General features: G+C 46.6%; 1 protein-coding gene across 2 annotated transcripts; it reads left to right on the top strand.

Annotated features, from left to right (window-relative positions):
* Positions 1-2,007: 2,007 nt before the first annotated feature.
* LOC135905688 (tubulin alpha-1C chain-like) lies at positions 2,008-19,451 on the top strand. 2 transcript variants are annotated; one of them, XM_065436665.1, is made up of 4 exons: positions 2,008-2,149; positions 15,589-16,113; positions 16,873-17,135; positions 18,792-19,451. In XM_065436665.1, exons 1-4 carry the CDS (start codon positions 2,147-2,149, stop codon positions 19,348-19,350), a joined length of 1,350 nt encoding a protein of 449 aa, XP_065292737.1. In that variant the 5' UTR covers positions 2,008-2,146; the 3' UTR covers positions 19,351-19,451. The 2 variants fall into 2 exon arrangements, with proteins under 2 accessions (XP_065292737.1, XP_065292728.1); XM_065436656.1 differs by lacking the exon at positions 2,008-2,149 and adding an exon at positions 2,910-2,933.
* The last annotated feature ends 337 nt before the right edge of the window (positions 19,452-19,788 follow it).

Here is a 19,788-nt window from a genome sequence, read left to right as displayed (position 1 = left end):
TGAAGCACAGAGCGCTATGGGGATACAATAGGTATGAGGTCCTCCGAGGTATGTGGAAAGGTGTAATGGTTCCAGGACTTACTTTTGGAAATGCGGTTGTTTGCTTTTTAAATCAGGGGTACAATCAGGACTCGACGGGAACCAAAGGTCAGTGGGTTGCCTCGCATTGGGCGCTCACGGGAAGACTACAAATGAAGCTGTGCACGGTGATATGGGCTGGACTGGTTTTGAAGTGAGGGAAGCTCGCAGTAACACTGGGTGTGAAGAACGGCTGAGGAATATGGAAGAAAGTAAGTGGGCTGGGAAAGTATTCAGGTATCTGTACAGGAAAAACATTGATTCACAGTGGATGAAAAGGACTAGGAAGCTTACTAGCAAGTATGCGTCCTGTAGCGTGGGCAACACAGCAACAAAGAACGTCAAGCGGAAAGTCAGAGTGGGCGAAATAATCTCATGGGTGGCGGCAGTGGTAAGGAAACCTGCCATGAGTAACTACTTGAGAGGAAAAAACGAAATCAGGAAAGAAACAATTTATGATAACTCAAAGGGAACCTCATTACTTTTCGAAGCGACATCGGGATGCCTTAGAACACGCACCTAAAAGCGAGATATAAAACGGAAAAAGAAGCATGTGCTTGCGGCGGTAATAAAGCTAGGAAGACTATGGAGCATGTTTTATTAGAATGTGAAGACGTCTACCCAGCTGTCGATTTAGGCGCCACTGGCCTCCTTGAAGCACTTGGGTTCAGCGACAGCAGTGGAAAAGTAAACAGGTCCGCAATAGACATTAGTAAGAGGCGATTAGAGGATCGGTGGAAGAAAAGTAAGGTAACGACAAAAAAACGGAGACGTACAAAAGCACAGTTCGAAATAGGGGATCAGAAAATTTGGGTGGGGTAGTTCAGTTTTTTTTTTCTCTTTTTGTTGTTTAACCTAGGTAGGACTATAGTGTACTAGAATTCTTCTAGTACACTATAGGTAGGACATTAAGCAGTATAATAGCAAGAGCTTGGTGGAGCAACCCACCGCCCCGTTCCAAAGGGCACGCTCACAACATCCATCCATTTGCAGCGCCCCCTGGGCAATGCAGGAGCCCCATAAGTTTACTATGTCACTCTATGACGGATCCATGAGCCAGCGAACGTTCTAGAGTAATCGCTGGTGCCCGCGTGTCTTCCAGAAAGTTCTACACCATTCGCGTCGCACATACATACAGTCATAACATAACGAGGGTCTCGAATGCGGCAACATTGATGCCTTCAGGTAGCATATGTGGGTTTATTGACCTGTTGCCTTCACCCAAAAAGATCACGTTCTCGTGACGCCTGCGGCAAAAAGGACATTCCACGTCCGCCGCCAAGGTCTGTGAGTGGTGGCGCTGGCTAACACTCCCAGGGTTCTACTAGGACACATAAATACCCAAGAAAGTGGATGGGGAAACGGTGCCGTGGTAGCTCAATTGGTAGAGCATCGCATGCGAAATGCGAAGGTTGTGGGTTCAGTTCCCACCTGCGGCAAGTTGTTTTTTCATCCACTTTAATTTCCATTCATGTATCGTTTCTTCATTTCATTTATTAAGCACAAGTGATTTCCCCCATGTTATCCTTGGTGTCAGTGTTTGTTGGCTTCTTATGATATACATAGAATTAGATTACACAAGGTTCGGCGACAACAGGCAGCGGATAGAACCAGTCATTACATTCTAGAAACTTCCGATACATGCAGGCGCGTCCTGCGCTGTGCGAAAACATATGTTAGACGGTGAAACGGGGTCACCCGATAAACAACTTCACGTGTCAATTTAAATTTGCAGTTGAAATACTGCACCATTATAAGAGTGTACGCGTGCAACCGGTCTCGGCGCCCACAGCGAAATTACGTTGAGTAGGCTGCGAAGCACGTTTTCGCGCAAATCCATTTCGCTCGCAGCGCCCTCGCACAATTTTTCCACATGCGGCGCCTCATATGGAGAGCGCTGTTCGGGGCACTCTCACACTCTAGCTCTGCCCCCCACGTGACAGTGCGCCACCGCGTCTATAAAACGAGCGTCGGTGGCGTGGCGCGAATCACTTACGTTTGTGATACGGTACGTAGTACGTTGTTGTTTAGCGGAGGGTAAAAGAACAACAGCTCTGCTGCCACCGACATGGTGAGTCCTAGCTGCGGTGCGCGCTATCCTTTAACGCTGGAGGATCCGGGTTCACCTCTGCAAGGCGTGGGGTTCGGATCTGTGTGCACACGGTCGTGCGAAATCGCCGCTATCTTGGCAACGCGAGACTGGAGCATTTTCTTCGTCATTCATATTTTCCAACCTGAAGGCGGTGGAGATCGTGAAATTTTATAGCCACGCTCTACCGCCAGCACTCATTCTTGTTATGGGCAGCCGCAGCTGTCATTCTGCGCAAGAGCCATAGCTTCCTTTCCGTTGTAACTGGTGGTTGTATGCGGGGGAGATGCTGAACGCGGGAACAACTGCCAGTTTCAACAAGAAAAGCAGCCGGCACGCCCAGGCTGTCGGCCTTGATTATCTGCAAACTCGAATAAGTCGAAATGGACGCCCTCGCTAAGGAGTATGTAAAAAGGCGGGCGAGTCTCGATTTTACATTATCTTGAACAGCACGTTTACAATAGACAACGCTCTAATTCACGTAAACTGTGTGTGTTTGTGTGTCGTGCCGGTAGCCGAACCCTGGTGGTGACGTTGGGCAACACCTGTCATTACCATATTTACTGATCCGTGGGTTGAGGGCTCGCCGAGGCCTGCGCTTGTCAGGGCTGTACAAGATCGGCTGTTTGTATGCGAACACCCCCCGGCACGCAGGTGCTTAGACGTGCCGGCGGAACATCCCACGACAGTAAAATAATATCCTTTTTCATTTGTTTAAGTTTTTATATGCTTTCAAAACTGCAGTGAGAATACATTTATGCGAAAGGTAAACAAGCAATGAGGTATTTCGTCTCAATGCTAGTATATTTTGCGCAAAAGTAGGCGCTTTCCAGGGTGCTTGTGAAATTGTTCTACAGCTGTCGTGGTTGCTTAGTGGCTATCGGGTTGGGGTGCTAAGCACGAGGTTGCGCGATCGAACCCCGGCCACGGCGGCCTCATTTAGATGGGACGAAATGCGAAAACGCCAGATTTATTTAGGTGCACGTTAAAGGGTCCAAATTTCCGGAGTCCCCTACGACGGCGTGCCTCGTAATGAGATCGTGGTTTCGGCACCTACAGCTCCATAACCTAAGTTACCTACTCACTAATGGAATTTGTTCGCCCTGTCGCACCGCAAGAACGCCGCCGACAGCTGACTATACGCGGGTCCATGCAGGACTTCAACCACAGAATAGCCTCAGTTCTGTTTGTTTTCCCTCAAAACTGAAGGCGAAACGCCGGTGCTGTCGTTGGCACTGGTGACCACCCATTTCCTTCGTGGTTCCTACGCGTGTTTGCGAGTAGAAGAGTTCTTGATTGCGGCAATTATCGTAATGCCGCGAATACTCTGGCAGCTTTTGACCGCATAAGCCTGTGCTGGTGCGCAGCAACGCGGCGATCGGCGGCCGCAGAGCCATTGCCTTTTTGGGATGCACGCCGTGCTCGGTGTGTGGGTGCGACTATGTACGTTCGTGCCTCGCCCTGCGTCGACATCAGCTTTGGAAAATGTGCGCTTGAGATTACCACTTGCACAAATTCTTTTATGTTTACGCGGCTCATACTTTTATGTATTCATAATACTTTACAGGCCTACCGAATGGCATTGAGTAAAGTGTGTTTGTACAGAAAAAAAAAAATTGTAGCATCAAAAACAAGAAAAGAAGTCTCAAAAGAAAGGTTGCAGATAGTACAGTGGAACATAATTATACAGTGTTATCAAAGAGCGTATTCAGGTTGTTGCAAAAGGTATCGTGGCCAGACATGGATGCGATGTGGTCCGGAAGACTGTTCCAATGTGCAATAGCGCATTGCAATTGTGGCTGTTTGTTCCTAAGAAAAATTCTAATAGAGAAATTTCATGGTTCCATTTTATGAGATTACGAAACAATAGACCTGATGCGCTGGTAAAACTAAATGTCTGTATTGGTCTGTTAACTTACGAGTGTTTTGGTGTAGATATTACTGTGCACCAAGGCAGCTTGCTCTGCATAGGTGCATGAACTATTAATGTTAACGCGAAGCTTTCTCTAGGTCCTTGCCGATCGAGGTTTCTGCTGCTGTTATGCCAAACAGCTCGTACTCAGCACTGCACTCGCGTAATGAATTGTGGCTTATCTATAGGCCCATCTGTGCTATCCCTACAGATTTGATGCCGACCAGCTCTGTTGTCTCCAAAATTACGCAGTGAAACAATAAATGGCACCTAAATATCCCCAGTGCAACAAGTGTACAGTGCTCACGGAATGAAATGGGACACGGAGCATTCAGTAGAACCCTACTTATGTGCAAAGTACGCGAGAGCACCATGTCATGTCGCTAGGAATTTGGTCACCAAAGGTGACGAGGACTCTGATGTCAGTGTACGTGCCAGAATTACGTCGAAGTGACACGAACTGCAACCAGTTGAAACGAAAGTATGCGCATTACTTAGCCCTAAATTGACGCGTTTCATTCCGTGAGCACTGTACATATTAAAATGCATACCTTTTATTTATTAAAACGAAACCTTCTGTGCTTTCATTCTCTATATTTGGTGTGTCTGCTTAGTTGGCTTCTTGCCTAGCAATACTACCAATACAAGTTTGTATAATGATTGCTACTACTATTGCTTTAACAAGGAACCATAAAGCATTTTATGTCTGTAGAACATGGTATTGTCCTGTAGAACAAGCTACAGGACTGGCAGAAATTTCTATAGGGCCTCTTTGTTTTGCTATTGGACCTATAATTCTTGTATAGTACCAATAGAAATTTCTATTGGAATTTTCTCTAGCGTGTGTACTGTATGGACCCAATGCGCTATGCATGTAATACTTGTACAACAGTGTACTAGAATATAGCTCGGGCCTATATCGGTTCGTTGCCACGTGGTCCACTGTGGAAAAAGTCGTGCTGAAATTGGCCGCTAGGACAACTGTATAATTGCGCCGAATTTCCCTTGTCATAGTTGGTTCACAGTGAATTTGTAAACGTTACAGAATTCTGGTCTGCTGTAAATGCATGGGCATTTATGGAGGGATTATGGTTACAGAAAACAGCTGCGACTCCTGTTTTATCGAAACTATTCCAAAACAAATTATGGCAACTAGCCGCTAAGACAACTCTAACATTAGTTTCCTTTACTTTACTTAATTACATAGTTCACAGTGAAGTTGTCAATTTTGTGGAATTCCCGTCTGGTGTCAATACATGCACTTCTACAGGATTGAAACGGACAGCCCCATGTTTTTTCGCTAGAATAAAACTCTAGTCCTTCCAAGTTTCATTCAGCTAAGTAACTAGGAAGTATGCTCAGTCACAAATTACAAACGTGTTGTTTCGTGCACTCCTTTGGACTGCGCCCTGGTCAACGCGTATCATCGCTTGCACCAAGGCTCTATTTAATGGCCACGTGCATCCAAACAGTGCTCCATTGCAGCTGTGTCGACAACACCTGTGTATTTAGAGTGGCGGATTAAGAGCCATCGGCGGTGTATCACAGCGACCACAAGGCCATCACTCACGTGACAAAATAATTGTGCATTTATTTGTATTTTGCATAAATGACGTATGCATAAATATATGTATAGTCGCATTCCAACAAAACTCTATACCAACATAATTTATACCACTATAGCGGCTTTGCTGGTCAACCACCTTCACAGGGTGGAATGGTCTCGATTTTTACATCAAAGCTGTATATGGTTAGCCAATTCGTCCACCTGTCACATGTATGCCAAAAACTCCTCCGGTGCAACCCCATGTGCTTGCACGAAAAAAAAAAAAGAGGCACGTGATTGGCTGCACCAGTAGTGACGTTGTTGCTCTCCATCACAGCTGAGTGCATGTGCAGCAGTCTTCCTCCGGCTCTGAAATGGGTAGGCCACGCTTCATACATACTCCTGAGCAGCAGGCAGCTTTCGATCAGCAATGCTGCGACCAGAAGTAGTAATGAGCTCGTCTATGCTATGCCAATGCTGCAGCCTGGGCACAAGAACAGGCTTGTGCAGCCAAGCACAAGCAGCAACTACATAATGAGGATCCGGCAGCCTACCAAGCCATCGTTTAATAAACCATCAGGATTAACCCACTGATAAACACAGAGGCCACAGGTTTCAGCTTCACTGGTTAACCATCTGTATGAACTGATGTAGCGAAGAGCGTTTATGCATTGAAATGCCTGTAAAGTTTCGTGTATAACTTGGCACCTTACATCAATAAAACTTAATGGCCATAGCTCCTTCGTTTGCATTTCCTCACTTGCTCATTAGTTTCAACGAGCTTGGCCTCAGTTAGTCTTTCGGGCACGGACTCGTATGTGGCTCAGTCTGAGTGAATTGACCCATGAGTGAATTTCCCAACCTATGCCGCAGCCAAAAAGAAATGTGAGCAAGAAAAGTAAGAAATTATTTTGGAACAAGATAGAGTAGTAAACCAATGAGATCTGAGACAAGGTGAAACTGATGGTTTACCCCTGTAAAGTTGCAGTCATAATTAGCTTTATTCAAACCTGACAGCATAACTTAATACGGCTCTAAATTTCGAGGGTATGAGCACAGCATGTAAAGCACAAAGCTATAATGCTATCTGCGAACTACTGTTGTGCTGTGTGTTGCGGGCAGTGCATAAAGTAAAAAAAAAAGGTACACCTTCAACATCCTAATCACGGACGTCTGTGCTGTACTATTCATATTCAATTAATAAATTAACAGGAAGCAAGAAGTTCATATTATGTTTCCACTGAGAACAATGGCCAATTCCCCCCCCCCCCTGCCCCTCGTGGGTACATGCCAGAACTTGAAGGACAAAGTCTGCACTGTTATCCTTAGTTGCTCAGGTGATGCTAAATCGATCTCCGAACTCTTAAATTTTCCAGTCCTATTGGCTGATTGTACCATAGTAGCATATATACAGTTGAATAAACACTTCCAACAAGGCGGCACAAACATGCTTTGAAGGCGCAGCTTATGTCTTCCATCATGCAGGCTCTTTCTGCAATGGAAGACTGCCTTCTTCCATTCTCAAGATGGCTGGTGCCACCCGTACCACTACTAAGAATCGACAGTGCGCACTCTTCAGTGTTTTCAATAGCTACTGCACCGATACTGTCTGTACGATCGCTTGACAGTTTGTGTGCCTGCCTTGCACTAGGACTAGCCAAGGTCCACACCAAATTTTAGCCTGCTATCTTTTTAATGTGGTTGCTGTGGAACAGATTTTCAGTGCAGGGAAGCTTTACTCAACGCAGATCACGAGCACTAGTTGCCACCATGAAGGGCAAGCATGTGTGACAGCAAGCAAAATAAAAATATACATAGAAATGAGATCTGAAGCCTCATTTTTGTTATCACTATTAAGTACTGTCCTCGACTCCCATGTGTTTGTCCTCTATTTTGTACCTAAGTGAGTGAATTACAAGCCAACATTATAATTAACAAGCAGATTTACTTTTTCTTAAATTTTCCTTTTTGTTGTCATGGCTGTTTGCATGTTTTAGAGCTATCTGCAGTGAATCCACATCAACCAGCTTAGACTGATTGGTAGTGTAGTTTTATTCGGGTCCTTTTTTTTTTCCTTTTTCAGGCTCTTTTTTTTTTCTCCACAAACAGCGTGCGGCAAGTTGCCGCGCCCGTAACGGGGACGGGCCTTACGCCAAGCAAACGAGAGACCGCTCCGAGCTGCCGAACTATGCGACTGGCAGATGCTACGTCAACTGCTCTCGGCTAGAGCGCTGTGCATGTCTCTGTTAGCCAGGGTCCAGGGTTAGCTCGGTTAGTGTTTTAGAAGCCTGTAGCATAAAGAAGGGATTTCTATATGCCTGTAGCTCGGTCATAGTAGAGGCTACACTCGGTTCAGCAGACTCCGTAATCGGCATTTCATCGCTACTCATCATATGTCGCGTTTTTGTGCTAGTGTGCTATGACGTCAATATTTTGTTCCTCCATTGTTGTGTCGTAGCAGCCATGCTAGCGACGAGTCTCGACCATGAAAAGGAGCTTTTAATGGCTTTTTGTAGCTGCATTAAAATTATTTTCAAATGTTTGCAGCATCCAATACCTCGTTGTGGATGTCCTTGCATACAGAAGCAGCCTACAACAGGCTTTTATAGCCTTAAAATTTGGTGTCTCACTCCCTTTAAATGAATTTCTTACATAAAGGTTCATTCCTATGGCACAAGTCTTGTTTTGGCAACCTGTGAAGTACAAGTTACCAAATTCTTCAAAACTAGCGTACTATCATCAGCTATCTTTGCTTATAGTTTACTAGACGTTTAATGGCTTTTTAGCAGGGTGATTAATTCGAGGCACTTGGGACACCTTAAGGTCAACAAGCATGAAAAATTCACCTATTAAGTTTGGTGACTCGTATGCTTTGTTACGTGAACACTCTGAATACCATGTAGGGATCTCCGAACTTGATTCTTTTCCATTTGCAGTGCAGCCAAGCAGTGTTCGGTTTGTTGCATTTATGAACCATTGCTGTGACTGTGGTCACAAACAGCGCTGTCATTCTGGGGTGTTGTGGCTCAAAATCACAATTGGATTATGACGCACGTCGTAGGGGAGGACTTCGGATGAATTTTGACCACCTGGTGGGGTTCTTAAAGGGTCCCTGAAATGGCTTGGATAAATTTTGTAGACGCGTAGGGTACAGCTATAGTAGAACATTCGCACCACAATTTGAGTGATGTGTCTCATATTATGAGAGCTACGAACGATTACGAGTTACCTTCCTCACTAGCCATGCTTTTTCTCCTCGCCTTGTTTGCCGAGTGATTGGGGCTAAGCTCCACCGTTACTGACTGCGTCATGATGTGGCGTTGCGATGTCTACTTCTGGTTGTGTTGGAGCCAGCTTGCAAAGCCTATTCAACCCCTCCACTAGCCTCCTGGTAGTTGATTCCCCACGAGAGCTATCCAAGCAGTCTGCGTTGCATGTGTTCTGTCGCATCACTGAGTGTGTCCGGAATTCTGATGTTCGCAGGCAAGCAGAGCGTTTTGATGGATGGGCAGAGCCGTAAACTAAAGCCCCTTCGTACTACTACTGCTGTGATGAAGGGGCATTAGTGTAAACTTGAGTAGTCTGTATGGCACAGCCACTTGGTGGTGCAGAGCATAACCAGCCAAAAACGGCTATCACTTCTGTAACCAAGTGTAAAACATTTTAAACATTTAAATAGATGACGTGTTCCCGATTACGCTTGCCGAAAATGTGCACTGGCAGGAAAATAGAATACATTTTATTACTGCTATATTAGCTCTGTGTTTGCCTGGTTGAGCTCTGTACAGCCAAGTGGCTGCATCGTTCTGGTCGTTCATGTTTGCACCTCCACTCATGCAGAGTCCGCTTGCGTTTACCCGAATACCACACGCTAAAACTCTTTATTGCGGTATTAATCCTCTGGTGTGAAATGACGGCCGCAAATGCGTAGATGCTGGTGCCAATCAGATACGGACAGCCCAATGTGCTGCAGCCACTCCACTCGCATGTGTCCTTGCAGAGGGACACACAGTGATGTAGTAACTTGACATGTTGCTGATGGCTGTATTTGCAGCCCAAAGCCTAACAAGAGCATTGTCGAGAAGGCGACACTTGCTGTGTGTCTGAAGTGCTTGAGTGCAGTGATAAATTGTCTATTCCTTTTCTGTTACATTTTTTTTTAGACCATTTTATTGAGGGTACTGCCATTTTGCTATCGCAGTGCCGTCGATCATCTGCGCCATGCTATTATGTGGGATCGCGCTGGAGGGTTCACGGCGAATGTGCTGTTGACAAGTGGCAAGTTTTCACGCTTTCCCAAGGTGTCAACAAGTTATTGAATTGGGAAACTTGTTAGCATGTCGCCACTAAGCATTTAGCTTCAACGTAGCCGTAATATCGAACGGTGACGGGCCTAGAGGCGCTCCCACAGCTCTGCCCATGATTGAAATGGGAGTCAAGTCTGAGCATTGTCGATACGCTACGTATACGTGTAACATGTTATTATTGTATGTCTAGCCTTGAACTCTATTAAGGTATCACTCGGGCGACAACAATCGAAGGCGTCTCCATGTGTCATGTGGTGTGCCGCATCAGCGTACATTCCAATTCAAGTAACTACAAAGCTCGGAGGAAGCACATTTTGATAGCTTTCGTGGTCCTAAAATTTTTTTGGTACGATTTTTTAAACATCGTTTCTCTGGCACCTGGGCATCAAGCTTTAGAAATAAAGAAAACTGTAAAATAACTTGATCGAAAGGGCTGTTAACATGGATATAATGAGCTTATGATAGTGACTGCGAATATGCCACGATCGCACAGATGCACGCGACGCGTTGAAAGATTATGCAAACTCTTAGGTCTCGGATGGTGCCTGTGCATGCAAGGGCACCTCGCCACTTGAGAGAGCTGAAAAACGAACTACTCTTTACAACAGCAACTTTATTTTCTGTGGCAATACATACCGCGTGCATGACCGGCGTCAACAGCTTGCCGGCAAGATTCGGAAGCATGGGAGAGCCCATGTGAACTGGGGTCCGCCAGCACACGCAACGTTACTGGACTAGCTTCAGTTTTAAAACTCGGCGCCGTTGCGCGGAACCGCCACCCGCCCGCGCTTTCGTGGCGCTGCAGTCGCGCCCAGCTTCACTTCCTCACTAGCCGGCTACGCAGGCGGGCCGCACTAAGCACGCGGTGCAGCGTTGGTGTATTCTGTGGTTCGTTGTTGACAGCGAATTTTAGCAAGCATGTCATCCGTGGAACTGTAGCCTTCACCGAGTTTTTTAAGAATATCAGCAGACGATGCCGACGTGCTGCGTATCTGGCTGAATAGGCCGCTATCGGAGCGATGTCAACAGTTCGGTGCACCACTTTTTCTGTGCTCCCAGCAATGCGACGCTTCGCTCGGCATGAAACAGAGCGATTCATCGTGCCGACCGGGAACTCTCTGCGAAATCAACGGCACGCGCTCGTACCACTGCTCCCGCGTTCGTCGTCGTCTTCCACAGCTGGCTGTGTGGCCGTTCATCTTTCCAGCCTAGAATTTCACTTCACTTCTGTCGTCGTAATGGGAAGGCCGCGTTTACGGGGGTATGAGCCATTGCTTAAGGGAGTATGACCACTCATGGTCTTACGTAACGGAAAGATTTAATTTCGAAGAATCACAAGCGGTAAATCGCAGGCGAAGGTTGCTAACCACGCCGCCGAGCAAACTCGAGACATCAAACGCAAGCGACAACTGCGGACTGCGGGCATACCGTCAGTGACGTCGTTCTCTCTCGCAGCGGATTGTGTGTGCAACCTCATAATTGAGAAATACTTTAATGAACCCTAGGGATTAACCCAGTGATAAACACAGGGCCGCAAGTTTTAGCTTCACTGATTAAGCATCTTGACGGAATAAAAAATCCGACTTTTTTTTTTTTTATTGTGGCTTGTGTGTACAAAGACCGACCTCATCTTTCTTTTTGTAGCGCTTCTTTGGTGTGGTGAGAAGCTTCGGTGGGGATGAAAATCATCCTACAATCACGCACTTTGGCCAGATATTCAGGCTCGTGAGCCTAAACTGTGCGAAACGTTAAGACGACAGGAAGAAACACACTACATTTAGAAATGCAGCTTCTGCACTTCGCTGTCTGCGTTTCTTCCTTTCGTGCAGTTTACCCTTCTTTCAGTATTAACGAACTGGCGCGATAAATCTTATTGCTGTAGGTGGATACCGCTTTCTCTTGGTATCACTAATTCGGACAAGGGAGAACGCCAGCGAGCGTGAAACACGCGCAAACTGCCCGTCTGCACGAGCTCAAGGCTGTGACGAGGCGTCTGCAGTGGAGCCCGATGGAACAGCGTTGCCCTCTGGCAGCTGTCACAGGAGTGGCGACAGCGGCTGTAAGCGCGCGGGCGGGGAGTTTTAGAACTGAAGCTAGTCTAGTAACATTGGGCACACGGTAGGCATGGCTTTGGTTACAGAATGGAAAAGAACACACCTTGTTATCTTAGTCTGCACGTACTGTTTTCATAATACGTCCTCAGTCAACTTGCACCAGAATGCTGGTTGCCAAGCATGATAATCTCTGAACACGTTTGAACAGAATAAGTTTAATGTACATGCAAAATGAAATGGTTAACTTCAACCATTCGCAGTAGGACTCGAATACGCACCTTTCTTTCATATCCCAGTTTGATCATGGGTGCTGAGTTCCGAGTTTGTCGCCGAGCGCTCACTGGGAACAAAACCTTCCGAACATACACGCAATGGCATCAAGTACTTTCTGTTTATGCTGGCAATACAAAGCGGACGTTTCTCAGCTGTCGCAGCGGCAGTGTCCATTAAGTTGCTGTGGCTGGAGATGCACTTCATGCTTGCTTGCGAAAGTTATTTTTGTAGCCAAATACAGCAGAGTGGTAGCCCATCTACCTTGAGTCATCTGACATCCCAGAAAGAACATGTTAGAATCGCACTAATTTGCAATTAAACCCCTGCCTTTCTAAGCTGCCGTTAAGAGAGAACTGAATCCACACATGCCAGTACGAGAAGGAGTGCGCTGGTTCAAGGCTGCGTACCTCCTCGCTGATAAAATGGTCTATAGAAACAAATTAAGCAACATTCCAACTCTTCCAAACAACATTTGTTCACCTTAAGGTTGCAAAAAGTATCAGTGATGCGCCCTGGTTAGCCAGTCGGATAGCTCACCCAACTGACGTCGATTAGCCTGATCACATCAATTGTCACGGGGCAGCTGAAAACTTGATGGAGCAGTGCTGCTGCAATCAGTTTCGATGTACATTTTTAAACCCTTGTAATAAATTGCACCTTTATGCAGATCGCTTAAATGCGTCACTTAAAGGGCCCCTGAAACGGTTCAGACAAATTTTGTAGGCGCGTAGGGTACAGCTTAAGTAGAACATTCGCACCACAATTTAAGTGAAGCGTTACGTATTAATGGAGCTGCAAGCGATTAGAAGTTACCCTCCTCCCTAGCTATGCTTTTCCTCCTCAACTCGCTCGCCGAGCGAGCGGCGCTAAGCTCCGCCTTCACTGGTTCAGCGTCACGATGCAACGTCAGATCGTTCACTTCCGGTTGTTTAGGAACACGCCCCCTCCCGCGCGAGTCCTCTCCGCTAGCCGCTTGGCCGTCGACCGAGAGCTATCGAAGCAGCGTGCGTTGCGAGCATTCTGTCGAAGCGCCGAACGTGTCCGGTACTCCGCTGAAAACAGGCAAGCTGGTCATTTCGGCAAATGACTGGAGGCATAAACTCAAGCTGGTGAAGGAACTTTAGCGTAGACGTACGTGAGCAGCCTGATCGGTCTGCACGGTCCAGACACTTGCTGGCGCAGCGCTTAACCAGTCAAACAAAGCGCTAATATTGCTATAACCAAGTGTAAAGCATTTTAAACATTTATAAATCAACGTGTTGATGATTACACTCCTGCGAAAAATACACACCAGCAGCAAAGAATACAATTCGTTGCTGCTACTGTGTATGGTTGAGCTCTGTGCCACCAGGTGGCTGCACCGTGCAGACCGTTCACATTTACCCTTCTGCTCATATCGTGGCTCATCCCGGCACAGTCAAGCGACCAGACCCTGTCCCCTTGCGCTTGCGTTTGCCCTAATACTGGACTCGCGGTTGCAGGTCGCTAGGTTTGCAGTCCACAAGGCAACAAAGTCGAATCATAGTGCTCGTGAAAAGACTGAGACCGACTCTGACCGCGGAGCTCTCGTCAAAATGGAGTACGTTGTAACACAAGCAGACGACACTTGCTGTGTGCCGGAAGTGCTGAAGTGTACTAAAAAACTATTCTTGTGTATTCTCTTTAAGTTATTTTCTTTTTACAAAAACAAAGTAACTAACATTCCAACTATTACGAGCATCATTTGTTCCCCATAAAGTTGGAAAAATTATCGACCACGCGCCCTGGTCAGCCAATCAGATAGCTCGCCCATGTGACGTAATATGGGTTATTTGCATCATATGGGTAGGGGCGGCTTAAAATTCCGCCGAGCAGTGCGCTGCGATCGGCAGCGATGTGTATTTTTAAAACCTTATAATAAATTACATGCTTTACGCAGAGCACTTAGATGCATCAATTAATGATCAGAAGAACCTACTCTAACGACTCAGTACGTTTGTAGAAAATCGCCAAAATCGTTTCAGGGTCCCTTTAATGATCGGGACCTACCCTAACGACTGTATGTTTGTACAAAATCGTCAAAATCGTTCCAGGGTCCCTTTAGCACATTTGCATGTCACATGAACTCAACAGGCCGATTCTTGCCTGACAAGCTGACTTGACCCGCTTCTGCCAGGTTCATGTAAATGCCGTGATAAGTATATATATATGCACATTCATTTTAGCCGCGTAAACCTGTGCTAAACTCTGGAACTGGTATGCCGAGTGAGCCATGAATATTACAAACTGCATTAGGATACAATGCCTTTTAAAACAGAAAAATGCTCTCAAGAGCTGATACAGAAAGTGAGTGCTGAATCTCTCTCAGTGTTCCAAAGTCCTTTAGATGCACTTGTGTCCTCAGTTCTCTTGAGTGAGGGAAACGCACACACACTGACCAATGGACACACGTAATCGTTCACCAAAGGTTCCACCCTTTTTCACCTTGCAAAGGAAAGGGTGTCGTGGTATCGTGCATTGCAGTATGCCGCATACCTTTGGTGCCGCAGTATTTTCTGTGCCATCAGCCTCACTGTCATGTCAACACCCAGTAAAGCTTTTGCCTGTAGTTATCTTCTAGCGATGATGCGCCATCTTGGGAATGACGCTGCGGAATCCGCTGAGAACAGAAGTCAAGTTCACATGCTGTTGAAAGGCAGCTGCATTTTAGGGGACATGAGCATAACAACACACCCACTTCACATGGACACGCGCACAGGTTACTCAATAATCCATAGCGTGCAGTGCGACCGGGCCTAACTGCCATCCCTTACTTAATCCCTGGAATTTAAGCGCTGCGGCAGATTCCTCATTTGAACGAAGCATGGGCGGAAGGCGTGTTGTTGGCCAGGTCTGCGAGCAATGTGCATGCATCATTCAACTGCAATGCAAAGGAGGCTTTCACTCATGTCTTAGCAGCTCCTGTAACAATTTTTTTTTCTTCTTTTGTGCACACATGAAGCACCTAACCGATAACAAACATGTTGTGCGTCATTCATATTCCTGGCGTCATGGGTTCAAATGCCCAACCGTGGGGACTGCATTCCAATGGGGGTGGAATCATTCAATGGGGTGGTATTCTTCAGGTTCATCTTGACAAGCCCCATGTAGTCAAAATTAATCTGCAGCCTCCATCTTTATTGCCTGTCCTTGCCTCTTCATGGAACCCACATCCATGGACATTGTACCTCCTTACTTAGTAGATTTTGACGTCATCAAAACCGTGCAGACAATAAAAAGGTTTATTGGGTCAATTTGTTCTTCCAAATGCTCATGCTGCCTCTTAGCCATGCTTGCTGTTTGTTTTGCAGAGGGAGTGCATCAGTATCCACATCGGCCAGGCCGGCGTGCAGATTGGCAATGCCTGCTGGGAGCTATACTGCCTGGAGCATGGCATCCAGCAGGATGGCCAGATGCCCAGTGACAAGCTGTCCGGTGGGATCGATGATTCTTTCAACACATTTTTTGCCGATACCGGCGCCGGCCATTATGTCCCCCGAGCTGTGTTCATCGATCTGGAGCCAACAGTTGTTGATGAGGTGCGCACTGGCGCTTACCGTCAGCTCTACCACCCGGAGCAGCTAATCACTGGCAAAGAGGACGCTGCCAACAACTATGCGCGTGGCCATTACACCATTGGCAAGGAGCTCGTCGACCTGGTGCTTGACCGCATCCGGAAGCTGGCCGACATGTGCACGGGTCTACAGGGCTTCCTCGTGTTCCACAGCTTTGGCGGCGGCACTGGCTCTGGATTCACCTCGCTTCTCATGGAGCGCCTTTCGGTTGACTATGGGAAGAAGTCCAAGCTCCAGTTTTCCATCTACCCAGCACCCCAGGTGTGCATTTGCTAATGGTATCTAGTCATTGGAGGTTATGAGGGTTTTGTAAACTCCCAGCAGCAGCAAATGTTAACATGCCGGGAGTAGCAGTGAGCTGCAGATTAACAAATTGGCTGAGTTTGCATTTTCATTCATAATTAAATATTGCACTATAATTCTGTGTACATGATTGGGGGGAAAAAGCCATTGCTAAAGCAGTAAACCTGTCGGAGCATGTTGCTAGCATTTGCAAAATCTGCAAGAGTCTAGGAAAGTTTCTTCAGTTGAGGACTCAAATGTCTTCACCCTGGGACAGCGAACAACATCTGACACTGTCGAGCAAAGGCCTCCAGCACTATCAATGAGCTTAAACACTTATGCTTTGGACGCCCAGTATGCACGTAAACTCGTGCTCATTGACGACACCAGTGGTTATCATCAGGCACCACTGAAGTACAAGAAGCTAATTGTTAACATAGGGTAGGGTTCGAAGTTTGCTGTTAGACTAGTTGCTACGTGATGTTTAAAATGGCAACAGCGCAAGGAAAGTCACAAGAGGCAGCACTGTCTCTTTATTCTTGTTCCATTTCTTGTGCAGTTTCTGTTCTGAATGCAGTGCTGATATGTATATTAGGCATTGAATAGGTTCACTTAACTGCAGCAAGTTACTGTCACTTTATTTTGCACTATATACACACAATCTGCTGCTCTTGTAATAGCATTTATAACGTGGCAGTGGCATTTTGACTGCAACACTCGGATATTGAACATGCGCAGGTCTCAACTGCTGTTGTTGAACCATACAACTCCATCTTGACCACACACACGACCCTGGAACACTCTGACTGTGCCTTCATGGTTGACAATGAGGCCATCTTCGAGATCTGCCGGCGCAATTTGGATATTGAACGACCCTCATACACCAGCCTGAACCGGCTAATTAGTCAAGTTGTCTCCTCCATCACTGCTTCCCTCCGCTTCGATGGTGCACTCAACGTCGACTTGACCGAGTTTCAGACCAACTTGGTACCTTATCCTAGGTTTGTTGCACCATTTCTTTACTTTCTTTCCCATGTCTTCACTGAAATCACTGGCATCTTAGATTTGAGATATCGCTCCACATTCGCACATATATAAATCATGTAGAATATTGTGCATACAATGGGAAGATCTCTACAATACGATCCCTTTTAAGGGTCACTAAAGGTAAATAAGTGAAGCTAAAGTGATAAATTAATGCTTGAGGATGCCTAAGGCGTCAGTATCATCGCCAACAAATATCTACTAATCGAGAAATAGAGGTGAATGCAGGACACAATTTGCAACTCGCCAGGGAAATTCAAGTACTAGCCTGGTGACGAAGGCACTCATTTTATTTCTGTAGCTAGTACTCAACCTTTCATAAGAAGATAATTGCATTTCTTTATAAGACTGAAGAAAATGCTACTTGCCCAGTTCTATTCATGTTTAGGAAATCATTGGCGTTACCATTGACGATGACGTGGGTGGTCAAAATGTTTAGTCTTACATCACTGCTACCCGGGTTTATAGCCAACAGATGCCTGTAAAGCTTGCAGACAGAGAGCAACACTGTGACATGCTTTGGGAATGTGCCGGCAACCATGGTAATGAAACCATCTCCGTTCGCGACGCGTCCGTAATCGCGGCCATTGCCACGGTAAATGAAGCCTCGAGCTTACTTCTTCCCAAAATCGGGAGCCGCCGGGGACTTTCTCCATCAACGTCACTGCCACTGGGAGGCGGCTCTCAAAAGTTTAGAGTTGGCAGACCAGCTCTGGGCCGTCCGGCAAGCTGAAGATGCCACCCGAATCTGAGGACTTCGAGCCGCCAGCTGAGGCCACCACAACAAAAACTGCCGCACCATTCATTAATAAAGTTTCTTCTTCTTCTTCTACTAGACTCTGCGCTACGCTCACCTTCACATGTCAGTAGTTTCATAATAGCGTAGTGCTGCGCTGGTTTTGCTGGCTCGCAAAACTCCCACAAAATGCTAGTAGTAGAGATTTCCATGTCTATGTGATGTCACGGGATGCCCGAACGTTTCGTTTTAGCTAGACTCTACACTGCCTCTGCTTTTGCGTTTTAGTACAGTAGTTTCGCTATGGCTTAGTGCTGCTTTGGTTTTGGTGGCTCTCGAAACTCCCACATAATACAAGTAGCAAATATTTCCACATCTATATGATGTCGCGGGTTGCCCGGAAGGTTGACGCCACTTAAATAAAAGCAGCTGCAGCAGCGAATCCAATGCTCTGTCTTGGCTTGGTTTCTCCATGGCCATGCGTTTGCGTTTCGCACAAAAAACTGTAGCGCAGTCTGTCGGGCACCATTTTACTGACATGCGGCTTTAAAGGGCGGAGATAGCATATGCAATGTCACCATTCCACCGCTCTAGGGCAGGCGATTTGAATTGTGCTAAAGGTATCCACACCCTTCAGACACTTCTTAAATGATCTTTTCCTAGCACGAAACATGCGCTGTGAGGGTTCTGGAATGGCATTTTAGTAGTCAACATTGACTTAATATTTCCCTTTAGGGTCCCTTTAATTCATCTCGTCATCCTGATGCTGTTTGATTTGTAGCATGAAATACGTTCAGCCCATACTAGCCTGCCCTCACCCCTCTTCACTTTTTTTCTGATTAAAGCGTATTGGTGCAATTCGCTTACCTTGGTGCAGGATCCACTTCCCACTGGTCACATATGCTCCCATCATCACCGCTGAGAAGGCCTACCACGAGCAGCTTACCGTGGCCGAGATTACCAACGCATGTTTTGAGCCGGCCAACCAGATGGTCAAATGCGATCCACGCCATGGCAAGTACATGGCCTGCTGTATGCTGTACCGTGGCGACGTGGTGCCTAAGGACGTTAATGCTGCCATTGCAACCATCAAGACCAAGCGTAGCATCCAGTTTGTGGACTGGTGTCCCACAGGGTTCAAGGTGGGCATAAACTACCAGCCGCCTACCGTTGTGCCCGGCGGAGACCAGGCCAAGGTTCCGCGTGCTGTCTGCATGTTGTCCAACACGACAGCCATCGCCGAGGCCTGGGGCCGACTGGACCACAAGTTCGACCTCATGTATGCCAAGCGTGCCTTCGTACACTGGTACGTGGGCGAAGGCATGGAAGAGGGAGAGTTCTCAGAGGCCCGTGAGGACATGGCTGCTCTCGAGAAGGACTACGAGGAGGTTGGCATGGACTCAAACGAGGACATCGACGAGGGCGAGGAGTACTAGGCTGAGTGCGACATTCACTCAACAGGAACAAGAGACTTTTCAACCAAGCAAAAATGGCTGTTGTCGTTTGAAATTTCATAATAAAGGACTTGGTCATTCCACTGCTTCTTCAAATATGCAATCGTATCGAAAATTGCGCATAAGAATTAGTCTCTGGAGACACGGAGTGTGTTTAAATGCAAAAATGACAAAGCGAAGTGAACAGACTGCCAACACTGTGCTTAAACAGCTCGGCAGCGGAGCCAGATTTGGCAGCATTCTGCCTTTCGCTGCTATATAGGCACAATCGCATTCCTATTGAGCTGCTGTGTGTATGTACTGGTCTGAGTGGAACGGACGAAATCCAAGAAAGTTCATGTAATTAGATTTAAGTGCATGTTAATGAATCCCATGCTACCATGTGCCTCATAATCAGATTGTGGGTTTGTCAAGTAAAGC

Source organism: Dermacentor albipictus, chromosome 1 (genome assembly GCF_038994185.2).
Source record: "Dermacentor albipictus isolate Rhodes 1998 colony chromosome 1, USDA_Dalb.pri_finalv2, whole genome shotgun sequence".
Taxonomy (NCBI): domain Eukaryota; kingdom Metazoa; phylum Arthropoda; class Arachnida; order Ixodida; family Ixodidae; genus Dermacentor; species Dermacentor albipictus.
Note: the sequence above shows the minus strand (reverse complement) of the source record. Positions and strands in the feature narration are given on the sequence as shown.

Coding starts and splice junctions, on each gene's coding strand:
- LOC135905688 (XM_065436656.1), top strand. Junction 16,114..16,872: donor CCATCTACCCAGCACCCCAG/GTGTGCATTTGC, acceptor GAACATGCGCAG/GTCTCAACTGCTGTTGTTGA. Junction 17,136..18,791: donor AACTTGGTACCTTATCCTAG/GTTTGTTGCACC, acceptor ACCTTGGTGCAG/GATCCACTTCCCACTGGTCA.